The sequence below is a fragment of the Bombina bombina genome, chromosome 3, assembly GCF_027579735.1.
Source record: "Bombina bombina isolate aBomBom1 chromosome 3, aBomBom1.pri, whole genome shotgun sequence".
Taxonomy (NCBI): Eukaryota; Metazoa; Chordata; class Amphibia; order Anura; family Bombinatoridae; genus Bombina; species Bombina bombina.
Window position 1 is genome coordinate 972800281 of NC_069501.1, and position 18734 is coordinate 972819014.

General features: G+C 38.1%; 1 protein-coding gene across 1 annotated transcript in view; it reads left to right on the forward strand.

Moving 5' to 3' along the window:
* Positions 1–15942, forward strand: part of CACNB3 (calcium voltage-gated channel auxiliary subunit beta 3) — a 237108-nt gene extending 221166 nt beyond the window's left edge. Inside the window, exons 12-13 of the mRNA XM_053705503.1 lie at positions 13903–14061; positions 14729–15942. Of these exons, the coding sequence (XP_053561478.1) occupies positions 13903–14061; positions 14729–15043 (474 nt within the window). The 3' untranslated portion in view covers positions 15044–15942. The remainder of the gene's footprint in view (positions 1–13902; positions 14062–14728) is intronic.
* Positions 15943–18734: the final 2792 nt, after the last annotated feature.

Sequence of the window (18734 nt, forward strand, 5' to 3'; positions counted from 1 at the left end):
CCTTGGCGATGAGAGAGGTATCCAAGATCATCAAATTGGCGGAGGATCACTCCTGCCATCTATCTGCAATTCACATCCCAGGAGTAGACAACTGGGAAGCGGATTATCTGTCTCGTCAGACTTTCCATCCGGGGGAGTGGGAACACCACCCGGAGGTCTTTGCCCAGTTGACTCAATTATGGGGCATTCCAGACATGGATCTGATGGCGTCTCGTCAGAACTTCAAGGTTCCTTGCTACGGGTCCAGATCCAGGGATCCCAAGGCGACTCTAGTGGATGCATTAGTGGCGCCTTGGTCGTTCAACCTAGCTTATGTGTTTCCACCGTTCCCTCTCCTTCCCAGGCTCGTAGCCAGGATCAAACAGGAGAAGGCCTCGTGATTCTGATAGCTCCTGCGTGGCCACGCAGGACTTGGTATGCAGACCTGGTGAATATGTCATCGGCTCCACCATGGAAGCTACCTTTGAGACAGGATCTTCTAGTACAAGGTCCATTCGAACATCCAAATCTAGTTTCTCTGCAGCTGACTGCTTGGAAATTGAACACTTGATTTTTTCCAAGCGTGGGTTTTCAAATTCAGTGATAGATACTCTGGTTCAAGCCAGAAAACCTGTGACTAGAAAGATTTACCATAAAATATGGAAAAAATTATATCTGTTGGTGTGAATCCAAGGGATTCTCCTGGAGTAAGATTAAAATTCCTAAGATTCTCTCCTTTCTCCAAGAGGGTTTGGATAAAGGGTTGTGAGCGAGTTCTCTAAAAGGACAGATTTCTGCTTTATCCGTGTTGTTACACAAACGACTGGCAGCTGTACCAGATGTACAAGCTTTTGTACAGGCTTTGGTCAGAATCAAGTCTGTTTACAGACCTTTGACTCCTCCCTGGAGTCTAAATTTAGTTCTTTCAGTTCTTCAAGGGGTTCCGTTTGAACCCTTACATTCCATAGATATCAAGTTACTATCTTGGAAAGTTCTGTTTTTGTTTGCTATTTCTTCTGCTAGAAGAGTTTCTGAACTATCTGCTTTGCAGTGTGATCCACCCTATCTGGTGTTCCATTCAGATAAGGTTGTTTGCGTACCAAGCCTGGTTTTCTTCCAAAAGTTGTTTCCTACAAGAATATTAACCAGGAAATAGTTGTTCCTTCTTTGTGTCCGAATCCAGTTTCAAAGAAGGAACGTTTGTTACACAATTTAGATGTAGTCCGTGCCTTAAAGTTCTATTTAGAAGCAACAAAGGATTTCAGACAAACTTCTTCTTTGTTTGTCGTTTATTCTGGTAAGAGGAGAGGACAAAAAGCTACTGCTACCTCTCTTTCTTTCTGGCTGAAAAGCATTATCCGATTGGCTTATGAGACTGCAGGACGGCAGCCTCCTGAACGAATCACAGCTCACTCTACTAGGGCTGTGGCTTCCACATGGGCCTTCAAGAATGAGGCTTCTGTTGATCAGTTATGTAAGGCAGCGACTTGGTCTTCTCTGCACACTTTTGCCAAATTCTACAAATTTGATACTTTTGCTTCTTCGGAGGCTATTTTTAGGAGAAAGGTTTTGCAAGCCGTGGTGCCTTCTGTTTAGGTAACCTGATTTGCTCCCTCCCTTCATCCGTGTCCTAAAGCTTTGGTATTGGTTCCCACAAGTAATGGATGACGCCGTGGACCGGACACACCAATGTTGGAGAAAACAGAATTTATGCTTACCTGATAAATTACTTTCTCCAACGGTGTGTCCGGTCCACGGCCCGCCCTGGTTTTTTAATCAGGTTTGAAAAATTTCTTTCTCTATACACTACAGTCACCACGGCACCCTATAGTTTCTCCTTTTTTTCTCCTAACCGTCGGTCGAATGACTGGGGGGGCGGAGCCTGGGAGGGACTATATGGACAGCTCTTGCTGTGTGCTCTCCTTGCCATTCCCTGTAGGGGAGGAGAATATCCCACAAGTAATGGATGACGCCGTGGACCGGACACACCGTTGGAGAAAGTAATTTATCAGGTAAGCATAAATTCTGTTATATATATATAGGTATAAATATATATTTGTGCAAAAAACATCAGATTTATATAGAAATAAGTATTTATTAATAAATAGACCATATTCCGCTATGTGCAGAACATTGGAATGTTAAATATTCATATTTTCATGTCGGGTTAGCACAAATGAGAATATGCAATCAGGTTTGCGCGAGAGTGGGGTGTTATTTTTTTTCTCCATTGTGAACATGCACTAGATATTCTAACTTCTGATTTTTGTGCTTGTCGGGTTAGTGTGAGCGCAATATCTTTTTACTTTCAATCTCTTAATACCAGCGCAAAACCTTTACTTCTAGCACAATTAGCGCTATAGCGAAAGCGCTAAATACCGCTCCACTTGTAATCTAGCCCTAATGACTGCAATGCCTCCAACTGCCAAACAAAGATACATGTATGGAGCGTGACTTTTTTAGCTTTTTTAGGATTTTTCTCAAAGACAAGCCTCTTCAATTCCCCTCTGACACAAGGGGTACATTTGAATCTGACAAATCCTTTTATGAGGATGGATTATCAGAAACTCGAATTCCTCTCTCTGAAACAGCAGCAGAGGAGGTTTCCTTTCATTTCAAACTAGAACATATTCATGCTCTTTTGAGGAAACTTGAGGAAAGTTTCAGCCTCATCGTCTGGAGAATCAGATATTGGAGGAGACGGGGCGGCAGGAAACATCGCCGCAAAGCCGGTGAACAATCAGCCGGTGCAGGATTACCAAAGGAGGACTTGTTAATGGACAAGACGCTGATCATCAATATTTCTGGTATGCAACTGACAGAGACTCAGTCTGGTGATTTGGAGAAGGGACTCTCTTATTGTAAACAAGAGAAATGTAATCTGTTTAGGTTTAATAGAAGCCTGAAAGTGAAGTCATTTTTTTTCAATATTGACTCTGTTAGGTTGTCACAAAATGTCACTGGGTCTTCTAGGGCTGATGAACTGACTATTAAAACATTAGGCTTAAGAAATAAAAGCACATTCACACCAGCAGCCTATGATTCTAGCATTGATGTTTTTATGAAGCTTGTTAAAAATGACATAAATACTTTAAAGGCACAATGTGATAAGAAGGGATGTGTATTTTCCTCTAATATGTCAAAACAAGAAAGTTTAGCCTTAAAGTCATTGGGTAATGAGAAAAAAACTGATTTGCAAGCAGGCTGATAAAGGTGGAGCAACTGTGATCTTAGATAGGGGGTATTATATTAATGAAATCCAGGGACAATTGTCTAAATCTGAGGTATGTATGCCCCTTACCTATGATCCTTCTAAAAAAAAAATTGGTAGATATTAAAAAATGTGTTCAGAGAGCATTCCTGAATGGTATCATTGACAATGAAACTAAGAATTTTCTAATAAAAAATGAGTTTATTATCCCAGTTTTTTATACACTCCCGAAGGTGCATAAAAGTTTGGAGGCCCTTCCTGGTCGTCCAATTATGGTGGGCACTAATTCTATTTTTACAAACATCTCCATATACCTAGATAAACTTTTAAGACCATTTGTGTCTCAATCCATGTCTTTTATTAAAAACACCAATGACTTTCTGGAGAAAATTGATGGTTTATCTGGGTCTATGGATAAATGTATCTTGTACAGTTTGGATATTGTAAGTCTCAACACATCAATACCCCATACTAGCGGCCTAGATGCAATAAGTTTTGTTATCTCTAAAAGTAATAGATTCTCATTAGAACAACAACATTTTATAATTTAACTTTTTTAAATGATATTATACTGTAATTATTTTTTGTTCGAGGACACGTATTATGTGCAAAAACAGGGAACAGCTATGGGGTCCAACGTCGCCCCTACCTATTCTAATATTTTTATGAATACCTTTGAAGAAAGATTTGTATACGAAAATAAACGTTTTCCTCTGTGTGACGCCACCTGGTGGCGCTACATAGACGATATCTTTGGCATTTGGTGGGGCGACGTTGGCACCCTCCAGCGTTTTGTGCTGGAATTGAATTTTGCAACAAGAAGCATGAAATTCACATTGTCCTGGAGTGAAGAGTCTATAAACTTCTTAGACACTAAGGTATATAAGGATGGGGGTGTGCTAAAAAACGATTTGTATAGGAAGGACACAGACAGAAATAGTCTCCTTCATTATAACAGCGCACATGCCCCTGCTTTAATTAGGTTGCTTCCTTTTGGCCAGATGCTTAGGGTGAGAAGGATTGTGAAATATGATTCCTTGGCCCTTATAAGACTGAATGAGATGTGAGACAGATTTCTGGAGCGAGGTTATCCATGTAACATGGTAGAGGAGGTCATTAAGAAGGTATTGAAATTACCGAAAGGAAGGGTCAATAAAGAGAATAGTCAAAGTAAGAAGGACCCTGACAGGATGGTATTTGTTTCAGAGTACAATGCCTGTAGCCCAAGAATTCAAAGAATAAAAAAAACATTGGCACATTCTAAGTGAGTGTAATCCAAAAGTAAACGCCTTTAAACAGCCACCTATGGCTGTGTATACTAGATTTCCCAGTTTAAGGGATAAGATAATTAGAACTGATGTGGGTAGTAAAAAGAAAAGTAGACAGGATTTTATAACCTCTGATAATAATGGCTGTTTCCCCTGTCTCCATTGTTCAAATTGTAACAATATGATTAAAGGGGATAGTTTTACTCACCCCTAACGGGACAGAATTTCGGGATTAAAGGGTATTATAATTGCAATGCCACCTTTGTAATTTATTTAATCAAGTGTTCATGTGGCATAATTTACATTGGCGAGACGACCCAATGGGTCAGGTATAGAATACTACAATATAAGTCAAATATTAGGACAAATGATCTTAATACCCCAGTAGAATATCATTTTTTGAAAAAAGGTCACACTATCTCACAATTGAGAGTTCAGATTATTGATTATGTACCCATTCCCAGAAGAGGGGGTAATAGGGAATTACTTCTTAAGAGGCGTAAAGCTTTTTGGATTAATAAACTGGAGTCATTAATCCCTAAAGGTATGAATAGGGAGCTGGATTTGAGCGTTTTCAGATAAATGTTGAGTTTTAGGGTGATTTGGACAAAGTTATGTGATATATTTTCATTGTCTTTGATTAAATCTGTATGTTAGAACTACTGCTTTCCACGGCTGTTTAGATGTGTTTTAAATTGTAGAAATATTTTTTTTAAATAAATCGTTTATACAGGTATAGACCACTAGAGGACAGTATATGTAACAGAAAAACACAAAGGTGTATTTAAGGTGTTAATTAAAGAGGTGTGGTCTCACCTGCTTATAGGTACTTAAATTGGCTTATGTGTACATACACTGCATGAACATGAATAAGGGTGTTTGACTCGAAACATTGTTCTTTTTTAACTGCTTTTTGCTGCCTTTTTGACATGGAATAAAAGAGGTTTTGGGTATTACAAGTGGTGCTGCTGTGTTTCAGTACTTTTGTATTTTGTGAAAATCAGCCTGTTAAGAGAATTGATAAAATTAGTTTAGGCAACTCCTTAACAGCCTCCTACATTCCCTGTTTTTGGCTCAGAACAAATGTGGTTTGTTCTATTACTTAGGAATGATATCAGAAACTGCCTTCAAAATTCAAGAATGTTTTTCTCTCTTCTACTAAAGTGGAGATTTGTAAAACACCTTCTAAAGTGGATGGGACAATTTCCACTTTTGCCAAACAGATTACCCTTTCTTTGGAGGACAGTTATTCCTTTAAGAATCCCATCAACAAAAAATTGGAAGACTTTCACAGAAAGTCCTCCCAATTAGCAGGTTTAATGTTTATACCAAAGGTTGTGTAGCAGCAGTTATAGTGATCTGGTGTAACAACCTTTATGAATTACTTTCAAATGAAGCATCCCTGGAGGAGATTCAGGATCACTTGAAACTATTTATTTAAAATGCAGCAATTTAAATTAAACGCATTAATGCAAATAGTGCTACTATTGCTGTTCTAGGAAGATCTGCCTTATAGCTAAAGTCTTAGTCAGTAAAAAAAACTAAACTGTTATCACCTCCTTTTCAATGAAAACTTCTCTTTTGCCCAGAACTAGATGCACAGTCACTGGAGGTAGAGGATCCTTACTGCCTTAAGACAAAAAAAAATCTAAGGGCAAACTGAAGCCTCCAGGATGTTTTCGCTCCTTTCAGGAGTCAAAAAAATCACAGAGCAATTTCTTCCTTTGCCCAGCATTCATGTTCTCCCAAAACCTATTAGAAGTCCAATGTATCCTGATCTAAAAAAAAAAAACAGTCCAGGACGCCACTCCCCACCTCCAAATACACATGAAAGTGCAACCCCTGGTCCAGATCAGATTCTGGTAGGGGCAGAGTGAATCTTTTTTCTGGAGGCATGGAAAAGATCTGTTTTTGATCCTTGGATATTGACATAAGGGTATTGGATAGGTATTAGTTTAAAGCCCCTGAGAGGAAGATTTCTCCTGTCTCGGGTCCCTTGATATCCAGTAATGGTCAAAGGCTTCCTATCTTGTGTTCAAGATCTAGAATTGATTAAATTCATAATCCTAATTCCAGCCTCAGAGCTAAATTGAGGGATTTTACTGTTCATCTAATCTGTTCATTGTCCCAAAAAAGAGCACACCTTTCATTTCTATCCTAGATCTCAAGACTTCAAACAAATTTCTAAAAGTTCACAAATGGAAACTATTCGCACTATACTTCCTTTAGTGCAGGAGGGTCAATGTATGTCTACAATACACTAAAAGGACCATTAAACTTGACATTTCAACCACGCATTAAAATGTTTAATTATTGCAAGTGAAACAATGCAATATAAAATAAATGTGCGATATACTAACAACAAAAAATACAGACTGATAATAAATGTCATAAAATAAAATAAATACATCAAAGAGATGATGCCAGATAAAGTGATCTAAATAGTCCTCAAAAGAAAAGAAACGTATAATAGTTTAATACTGTATTGTGATTCATGTGTTGCAATGGACGATTCACTATTCATGTGAAGTGGAGCTACAGTATAATAAGCTCTCTTGAATGCGCACACGTCCTTTTATACTGGTAGGTAAACAGTATCCCACGGGATGTAGAAATACAAATTATTATAAAAACATTACAAAATATATTTAAAAAGTCAATTGCTCATTGCCTAATGTTACTATTGTTCTGCACTTCCTCTATCAATATATGTAAATTTTTAGTTGGCTATCATAGTCCTCCTTAATTTATTTGTATAGACAACGTTTCAAATATCTATATAAAATCTAAGCTTTCTCTCCAGATGAGGATTGCATTATTATAAGAGACAAATTTTCCCTTTTCATCCCAGCAATTCCCGAGGGATTACCAGAAACAAAGATGGCGGATATACAGTATTACACTAGTATATGTTTCCTTTCCTTTGAGGACTATTTAGATCACTTGATTTGGCATCATCTATTTGATGGACTTATTTTATCACATTTATTATCATTATTGCAATAAACATTCATTATTTATCTTGGAATGTTACTTTTTCTCTTGACTATTTCTTCAGTTTGAAGAGTTTTGGCTTTATCTTGTAAACCTCCTTTTTTGATTTTTCATCAGGCAAGGCAGTCCTTCAAACTCACTATTCTTTTCTTCCCAAAGTAGTATCTACAGATACTATCAACCAAGTAATTGTAGAACCCTTCTTATGCCCAGCTCCTAAGAATTCTAAGGAGCATCGTGAGGGCACTAACATTCATGTCGAAGCTGCACAAAAGTTTAGACTTTCTTCTTTGTTCATCCATTTTTCAAGACCTTGCAAAAGAAATAAAACTACAGATGTTACCTTCACAAGACATATTTGGTCACAGGGAAGACTCCCACTGCACATTTCACTAGGACAGTAGCTGCTACTTGGGTTTTCAGCATTAAGCTTCTATTGACCAAATTTGCAAGGCGGCTACTTAGTCCTCTTTTCACACTTTTACTAAATTTTACCATTTTTATGTGTATGGCTCTTATGAAGCAGTTTTTGGCAGAACTGTGGGCCGCAGTACCTGATCAGTGACATTCCTGCCTTAACTTTATAGTCCACCCCTAAACATGGTGGTCTCATAGACTTCACTGTTTGGGTATAAGATTCAACACATGATGAACATGTGGATTCTCACCATCTTATGAAAGAAAACAAAATGTATGTTTAATTTATAAGTCCATTTATTTTATGATGGTGAGTCCATGAGCCCTGACATTCTTTGTACACAGTTGATGACAGAACTTTTCACACTTCATGTGCCCCACTTGACTTCCCTGCTTTCTAAATTACTTCCATCTACTTGTCCATATGTATGACTGAGGGATTCTGGGTGAGTGGGTTGTATCAACTGTGGTATGTAGGGGTGTTTTTGCCGTAATCCCACACTTCATGATCTTGTGGACTCACACCATCATGAAAGAAATGAATTTGTCAGGTAAGAATAAATGTTGTTTTTGAAGGGGTAAACTTAGGGTTGTCAGTTGTCCAATATTCATCTGGAAAGTGAAGTATATTTGAAAGATATCCAGTAAAATCTGCACAAAATATATACTGGATGTTTTTTTTTTTTTAAGTCCCCTTAGTGTCTGCTAAATTTAAATGGCCTTCTAGTTCTATTTGGCCCTAAAATAAGTTACACTGTACATGCGGTGCTACAGGTATTATTGTTTTATACATTACTGGTCTTGGTGGTGTTAAATAACTACTCTATGTGTACTTCTGACAGTGAACGGGGTCAAATCACTACTGTGTATGTGTGTTACTGGCAACAAAATAGGAAAATGCATTGATTTGTATGTTACTTGAAGCCAAGGGAATAGAATGACAATTCAATTGTGAAAATATACATGGTGGGGTCTAAGGAAGAGATTTTGGGGGTTATTGTGTAATCTTTAGGCTTAATCAGTTTTATTCAGGCATTTCCTCACAAATTCGAAATGTGTTTATTAATATCTCCCTATAGAACTGTAATTATGCCAAATCTTTATTTAGGACTTTTTTAACCTAGGTTCCCATAGTTAAAATCCACTAAAGTTCTTGGGATAATAATCTTTCATTACTTGCCCAACTCCTATTTCTATCCATTAAAAACATTTTTATGTACCGGTACTTTATCTTGTATATGCTTTTGTCAGTAAAGTGATATTCTATCATGCTTATTTTATTTTGTAAAGGTATTCCATTATTCTTAAAAATTTAGATGTTTTTTCCATATATTTCATTCCACAAATTCATTGTAATAGATAGACTACATTATCTGTTAAGAAAGATTCTATTTCATATATTATTCCTGTAACACAGGATGCCATAAGCTTCTTGTGTAGTCACAAACTTCAGATGTCACACAATGCAGTTGGCTTTATGATTTTATAACTGTAAAGTGTGAGGCCATCTTGTTTTTCAAAGTGTTCGCAAAATTTACAAAATCTGTGAGTGGATTCTGAGCTAGTATAGCATAATACTTAGGGGCCGATTTATCAATGTCTGGCAGACATGCATATTTAACATTGCACAAGCAGTTTTGGTGAACTGCTTGTGCAATGCCGCCTCCTGCAGATTGGCCGCTATCAGGGGGTGTCAGTCCGCCGCCTCAGAAGAGGTGTATGAGTTAAAGGGACAGTATACACCAATTTTCATATAACTGCATGTAATAGACACCACTATAAAGAATAATATGCACAGATACTTATATAAAAATCCAGTATAAAACCGTTTAAAAACTTAGTTAGAAGCTTCCAGTTTAGCTCTGTTTAAAAGGTTACTTGATCACCCACTGCAAGTGGGAAATAGCAGACACTCCCCCTCCCCCTTCCTTTGCATATGAAAAGACCCTTTACACAAACAGAAGCAAGCAGGAGTAGATATACGTCGGTATTCTCCTAAAACTTTGGGGCTTGGTTAGGAGTCTGAAAATCAGAGCAATGTTATTTAAAATTAAGCAAAACTATCCATTAAAAAAAAAAAAAAACAACAACAACAACTGTATGGGCTATATAAATATATCATTTAAATGGATCACTTTTAAGTAGCAGCAGTCTTAAGACTGCTGCTTCTTAACTCCTGTTTTAAGCGATCCTGAAGGCTCGCGCGGAAACAGATGCATTGGGGCCGATTGACTGTTTGATAAATAGGCCCCATATATATGCACTCGTAAAATGTGCTAGTGTTTTTTCAGAATTGTAGTGATTTTCCTGTATTTCATTTGAACTGTGTTCTTTATTTTCTTTGACATTTGTTCTACATACTCTTCATAATATGTACACTTTAATTTAAGATGTTGAAAGTAGATTTACGGAACCAATTTTTACCATTATGGGGCCCGATCCGATATGCAGCGTCGCCCGCAAAAGCCGGCGACGCCAAATTTTGCGCTGGTTTGGTATCACATATATGGCGTAACCTAGAAGTTACGCTCGTATATTTCACCCTTCGGCTGTAGTTTTTTGGCCCATAGAGTGATATACCAAACCCGCGCAGTTTGGTATCCAATATACAGCATAAGGACTTACGTGGCGAAAATGGAGAAATTTTACTCCATTTTCACCTTGCCACAAAATGCAGGCGTAGTAAGCCTTACGCTGAGTATTGGAGCCCGTAACTCCCTAAACTACCTGCAAAATAAAACACCTAACGCATGCGCAATGTCTATCTACCTGTCAACCGCAATCCCCCGCCGCAATCCCTAATAAAGTGTTTAACCCCTAAACCGCCGCTCCCGGACCCCGCCGCCACCTACATTATATGTCTTACCCCCTAATCTGATCCCCCTACACTGCCACCAGCTACATTAAATGTCTAACCCCCTAATGTGATCCCCCTACCCCGCTGCCACCTATATTAAAATTATTACCCCCTAATATGATCCCCCTACACCTATAATAACTACATTACCCCCTAATCTGAGCCCCCTATCCCGCCGCCACCTATTTTAACTACATTAACCCCTAATGTGATCCCCCTACCCCGCCGCCACCTATATTATATGTACTACCCCCTAATCTGACCCCCTTACACCACCGCCACCTATATTAAATTGATTAACCCCTAATGTGAGCCCCCTACCCCGCCGCCACCTATATTAAAATTATTAACCCCTAATCTAATCCCCCTACACCACCGCCACCTATATTAAAATTATTAACCCCTAATCTAATCCCCCTACACCGCCGCCACCTATATTAAATATATTAACCACTAAACCTAAGTCTAACCCTAACACCCCCTAACTTAATTATTATTAAAATAAATCTAAATAATATTAATAATATTAACTAAATTATTCCTATTTAAATCTAAATACTTACCTATAAAATAAACCCTAAAATAGCTACAATATCATTAATAATTACATTGTAGCTATTTTAGGGTTTATATTTATTTTACAGGTAACTTGGTATTTATTTTAACTAGGTACAATAACTATTAAATAGTTAAAATAATTACCAAATTACCTGTAAAATAAATCCTAACCTAAGTTACCATTACACCTAACACTACCCTATCAATAAATTAATTAAATAAACTACAATTAGCTCAACTAAAATACAGTTAAATACACTAATCTATATTACAAAGAAAAAAAACACTAACCCACACACCCCTACTCTAAAAGCCACCCTATCCCCCCTTAAAAAAAACCTAAGTCTAACCCCCAAGTGGTCCTTACCTGTCCTGAAGACCGGCGGAGAAGGTCCTGTTCCAGGCGGAGAAGTCTTCTTCCAGGCGGCGACCTCTTCTTCTTCCAGGAACCAGCTGGCACGGAGCGGAGGAGTTGAAGACCGATGACCGCGGAGCTGAAGACCGTCCTCTCTGGAACTGAAGACCGACAACGCTGGAACTGAAGACCGGAGTTAAAAATGGCGTCCCTTGAATTCCTATTGGCTGATTTGAGCCTTCAAATTCAAATCAGCCAATCGGATGAGAGCTACTTTAATTCTATTGGCTATTCTAATCAGCCAATAGAATTACAGTAGCTCTTATTCTATTGGCTATTCAAAACAGGACCTTTTCCGCCGGTCTTCAGAACAGGTAAGGACCACTTGGGGGTTAGACTTAGGTTTTTTTAAGGGGGGATAGGGTGGGTTTTAGAGTAGGGGTGTGTGGGTGGTGGTTTGTAATGGGGGGGTTGTTCTTTTTTTAAAAAAAAAAATTTTACAGGTAAAAGAGCTGATTACTTTGGGGCAATGCCCCGCAAAAGGCCCTTTTAAGGGCTGGTAATAGAGCTGATTACTTTTTTAATTTAGTTTAGGGTAGGGAAATTTTATTATTTTGGGGGGATTTGTTATTTTATTAGGGGGCTTAGATTAGGTGTAATTAGCTTAAAATTCTTGTAATCTTTTTTTATTTTTTGTAATTTAGTGTTTTTTTTGTAATATAGATTAGTGTATAGGGTAGTGTTAGGTGTAACGGTAACTTAGGTTAGGATTTATTTTACAGGTAATTTGGTAATTATTTTAACTAGGTAGCTATTAAACAGTTATTAACTATTTAATAGCTATTGTACCTAGTTAAAATAAATACCAAGTTACCTGTAAAATAAATATAAACCCTAAAATAGCTACAATGTAATTATTAATTATATTGTAGCTATCTAAGGGTTTATTTTATAGGTAAGTATTTAGATTTAAATAGGAATAATTTAGTTAATATTATTAATATGATTTAGATTTATTTTAATAATAATTAAGTTAGGGGGTGTTAGGGTTAGACTTAGGTTTAGTAGTTAATATATTTAATATAGGTTGCGTCAGTGTAGGGGGATTAGATTAGGGGTTAATAATTTTAATATAGGTTGCGGTGGTGTAAGGGGCTCAGATTAGGGGCTCTTGTAGTTATTATAGGTGGCGGCGGTGTAGGGGTATCATATTAGGGGTTCATAGAGTTAATGTAGGTGGCAGCGGGATAGGGGGCTCACATTAGGGGGTAATAATTTTAATATAGGTGGCGGCGGTGTAGGGGGATCACATTAGGGAGTTAGACATTTAATGTAGCTGGCGGCGGTGTAGGGGGATCAGATTAGGGGGTTAGACATTTAATGTAGCTGGCAGCGGTGTAGGGGCATTAGATTAGGGGTTAATACAGTTAATATAGGTGGCGGCGGGGTAGGGGGCTCAGATTAGGGGTTAATATATATAATATAGGTGGTGTTAGGAGTGAGAGGGGGGGATTGCGGATAGAGGGGTATACGTGTCGGGCTATGTTTGGGAGGCGTGTTAGACAGTAATGGGAGATTTAATATTTTAGTCAGTTTTTTTAGGTGGTGGCAGTTTCTAAAGTGCCGTAAGTCACTGGCGACTCCAGAAATTTGTACTTACGCAGATTTCTGGACATCGCTAGTTTGTCAGACTTACGGCACTTCAGCAACTGCTGTGCGAGCTGAAACTATGGGCGGCGCAAGTTTCCACGCTTGCGCCGAAACCTGCGCCGTATATCAGATCGTGCCCCTGGTTGTCTAAGTCAGGCAAGATGGCTAATGGGGCTGATCAACAGTCTAATAATTTACCTGAATTCAGAAATTACCTCACAGCCACTGACTAATCTCAACTATAACAAAGAAAGGGAAAAAAAAAACATATTTTATCAGCTTGCCCAAACCCTCACATGTCCAAGATTCCAAATCCTTATATTTTTTTATTTTTTGCAATCTCTTTTCTTTATTGTATTTTTTTCCCATCTGAATGCAAGACAATGCCTGTGTCTAAATAATGCCTCCAGACAGAAAGATGGTTATATATCTTTAAGTACAATAATTATTGAAAGCAAAAATGACCACATCAGTCGTGGCTTGGGGTCTTCATTTCCATCACATTTATACTAGGACCATTTTTTTTAGAATTCAGTATTGTTGTTCTTATACATTTGCTTTCAAGTAAAAAGAAAAAATAAAATAACTGATCACAAAAATATTCTCTTTCCAGGAATTGTTTGATGTGATTCTAGATGAAAATCAACTGGAGGATGCCTGTGAGCACCTTGCTGAATACATGGAGGTTTACTGGAGAGCCACCCACCACCCACTCCAGCCACATACCAGCCAGAATCTTATGACTCCGCCCACTGCCATCCCTGGGTTACAGGTAAAGGGACCTTACTTGGAGAAAATCATAATAATATGGAGTTATAGTCATTTCATTACCATGTGTTCTAAAACAGGGATCGCCAGCTGGCAGCTCAAGAGCTCTATGCAGTCCTATGCACTAGTTTATGCGGCCCTCAGAAAAAGACAGAACTATCATTGTGTGCCATAGTTTTCTTTGGTACAGAAAAAAAGCATAAGCAGGAAAATGTCTGCTTTGGGGTGATCACGACTCAAAAGAGCCATCTGGAGGGACTAACAGCAAATAGAGTGTAATCTAAAACCGTACCCAAATCTGACTTTGTAACAATGGATATTTTTAGCAAATCTATTATTTGTTTATTTAATAGCTATCGATTTGTATACGGCCCTAAAAGCCTCTAAAATATTAATTTGCTGCTCCCACATTAGGAACTTGGCAACAACTGTTCAAAAATAGTTTATTATTATTTTGCTAACTTGCAAAAGTTTATCTTAAGTGACAAAATCTGATAATTAATTTCAAAGTGACCTGGAAAGGTCGTATGAAGTTAGATAAAGTTAGATGAAGTTAGAAAGGCACCCACACTTAGTGGAGCTTATTTGTTATGTAAAATTGATTTATTGATTTCTCTAAGCCCAGCTCCATGTGAGTTTTTCATGTATTTCTTTGGTTCCTCCAAAATCAGAACCAGCAACTACTTTCAGATCGAGCAAATGAGCACTCACCTTTGGAGCGTGACAGTTTGATGCAGTCAGATGAAGCCAGTGAGACATCAAGAAAGACCTGGACAGCCTCTTCACAGAGGAGCTCTCGCCATCTAGAAGATGAATACTCAGATGCCTACCCTGACCTGTACCAGCCTCATCGCCACCACAACAGTGGCCTAAATAGCACCAATGGGCACGACTCCCAAGATCGTCTGCTTGACCGCGAATCTGAACAAAACCATAATGACAGAAACTGGCAACGCAACCGCCCATGGCCTAAGGACAGTTACTGAGAGGAACCCCTCTAACCACCCATCCTACACACACACTCCTGCATGGGAGCGCACGACAGGAGCTCAAATCACCAAGTGTAAATTGTGGAGGTATCACCCAGCTGCAATAATGCACTGTGGAAATATCATCCCAATATTAACCATGAGAATGTGGTACTTGTCTACTCCTGCCTGAAATACAGGGAAGAAATTTACAAAAGGTTGACCGTTTACAGGTAGTTCCACAGTACCAAGCAGCCTCAAAGAATAAATTTAGCAAATTATTTTTCTGTTTTTCAGCCTAGGGCCGCTTGACACTGAATAGAATCAGCACTACTTAAATATCCATAAGTTGTGCTGATATGTGATATTATTTTCCTATTGTCCTTAAGGTACACACATTGCCAGGTTTCACGGGCATCACTTAATGCTACACAGTCCCACAAAGAAATGTATACAATGTTTACAATGCAGGCTAGCAAAAAAAGTTCCATTAAAATGTTAAATGACCTGTACAGACTAATGTGGGTTAAGAACATGGCTCAATTTAAGCTGTGGACTTGACTAAGGTGGTTAGAAGGAAGCGCACAGTTTGTACGACTTTATCTCTTGCAAACTTGGCTTCATCTCAGCCACTCTATAAGGTGAGATTGTCTGTACTATAGCTGGCATTCCCACTAGAGAATCAACCAGGTGGTCAAAATCTGGGGTTGGTATACTCAGTGCTGCTCTTTAAAAAGGGCTGTAAAAATGTATTGTTCTGTTAATACTAGTTAACCTGAACTCGTTACATGGCTTTTGTTTGTCTTTCCCAAGCAGGTTACTACAAATTGAACAAATTTACTGGAAAATAAAACAAACTGTATATTTGTGTGAAGGTGGCTTTGACAAAGAATTTTTAATAAACGGCAGTGCAAGAATTTTTTTAATGGCAGGCTGTTGCATTTAAAACAGAATAAAATATATGATGAAGGGAAAAAAGATGCATTGCAAGAGCCCTATGTTAGTTGAGATCACTAATATTACTGAGCAAGTGCTGAAATAAGCTTTCCCTGAATAACAGGGTGAATACTAATGAAAATGCCTCTTAATTCTCTCCATCTTCCCCATGTCCTGATATACTAATGAGAGATTAGAGAGATTTGATGAGTTTGATCATTTTAAAAAAAAACAACATAGGAGAGAATTTTGTTATTGAATTGTGCTCAATGAGTTTTGTGTGTCTGTTCCAACTGAAACAAATTCAGTTTGCAGTCATGGAGGTTTAGAACTAATAATAAAAGTACAGATTTTTTTTTCAATATTTTATAGAGTACTCAAGTGGGATTTTGGCGATTTCTGCCCAATATGTTTTAACTCCCTCTATGAACAAGTGGATTACATTCCTCACATCTTATTGGTACTATTTCTTTTTTTGTGTCCACTAAGATGAATTTGTTTTAGCTAATCCTAAAACAAAACAAGCAGATTGTGCTCAGCATACAAATAAGCACCTGGAATAAGCTGTTCCGATATAAACTTAAGATATGCTGCTCAGGACCATATCTACAATGAAACACTACACCACAAGGCATAATGTTTCTATTCAATGCATTATCTATAAATTGCCATAATTACTACAGTGACTCAAGCACTTGGTTATAAGCCTACTTCCAATTTCTAATGTGCATATTCTCTGATCTTGAGACTGACTGCTAGGTTTAGATGGACATTGGTTGCACTGGTTACTGCATAAATAAATAGCAGTTAATTGTAGTTTTCATGTCCATTTAATGTAGTGATAAGTGATTGGTTGGCTATTGTAGTAGTAAGAATTGATTGGCTAATTGCATTAAGGAATGATGGCTATTGGGTTATTACAATAGAACTACGATATCAATACTGGTTGCTGGGTGTTATAGTCACTTCAGATGTAACACAAGATTATGGAACAAACCAAAAATATCTTATTGTGTGGCCTTTTTGGTTCTTATCTACTGCCAAATTCTATGTTTCATAAAGACAGCTAAAGAGAGGGTAATGGAATTATTTTCTTAGGTTAGGTGGCCTCTGGAGCCATTCATAACTATTTCATATTTTCACAATTATTAAAAGGATAACTGTTTGTACCCCCCAACTAAACATGCAAAAGTTGCTGAGGTATATGTTTATTTAGGAAAATGAAATAAAATGCCATCCACTACTTGTCTGTAACTAGTATACCCATAAGCTTCCTTCATTATAGAGGTCTAGTTACTTCATAGCAGTTCAATCCTAACACAAACAGTGCACTACCCCATTTTAAAGAGACATTAAACACTAAATACATTTTATAAGGATAGTATTGAGGTTATTTCCCGCCTCCTGCTAGTCATTGATGTCGCCATGTTGAAATTTAAAGTTTATTGTATTTCAGTGCTGATGTGTTTGCAGATGTGCAGCAACTTTACTTCAGATATCTGCAGTGTAACCTAAGTTCCAACATGGCAGCATGGACCCATAATTAGAGGGAGGTGCTTGAAATCTATTTAGTGTTTAATGTCCTTTTAAATCTATGGTTCTAGTTTTCTGTCCTCGAGAATGTACTAATAGCATTACATTATGATGGTACTTTATTTATTTCAGATGTCAGCTCTATTTTAAAATCTTAAAAATTATTAAACTTATGTTAAGAATGTATTAAAAAAAAAACAGAATTTATACTTACCTGATAAATTACTTTCTCCAACGGTGTGTCCGGTCCACGGCGTCATCCTTACTTGTGGGATATTCTCTTCCCCAACAGGAAATGGCAAAGAGTCCCAGCAAAGCTGGTCACATGATCCCTCCTAGGCTCCGCCCACCCCAGTCATTCGACCGACGGACAGGAGGAAATATATATAGGAGAAACCATATGATACCGTGGTGACTGTAGTTAGAGAAAATAATTCATCAGACCTGATTAAAAAACCAGGGCGGGCCGTGGACCGGACACACCGTTGGAGAAAGTAATTTATCAGGTAAGCATAAATTCTGTTTTCTCCAACATTGGTGTGTCCGGTCCACGGCGTCATCCTTACTTGTGGGAACCAATACCAAAGCTTTAGGACACGGATGAAGGGAGGGAGCAAATCAGGTCACCTAAATGGAAGGCACCACGGCTTGCAAAACCTTTCTCCCAAAAATAGCCTCCGAAGAAGCAAAAGTATAAAATTTGTAAAATTTGGCAAAAGTGTGCAGTGAAGACCAAGTCGCTGCCTTACATATCTGGTCAACAGAAGCCTCGTTCTTGAAGGCCCATGTGGAAGCCACAGCCCTAGTGGAGTGAGCTGTGATTCTTTCAGGAGGCTGCCGTCCGGCAGTCTCATAAGCCAATCGGATAATGCTTTTAAGCCAAAAGGAAAGAGCGGTAGAAGTCGCTTTTTGACCTCTCCTTTTACCAGAATAAACAACAAACAAGGAAGATGTTTGTCTGAAATCTTTAGTAGCCTCTAAATAGAATTTTAGAGCACGGACTACGTCCAAATTGTGTAACAAACGTTCCTTCTTTGAAACTGGATTCGGACACAAAGAAGGTACAACTATCTCCTGGTTAATATTTTTGTTGGAAACAACTTTCGGAAGAAAACCAGGCTTAGAACGCAAAACCACCTTATCTGCATGGAACACCAGATAGGGAGGAGAACACTGCAGAGCAGATAACTCTGAAACTCTTCTAGCAGAAGAAATTGCAACCAAAAACAAAACTTTCCAA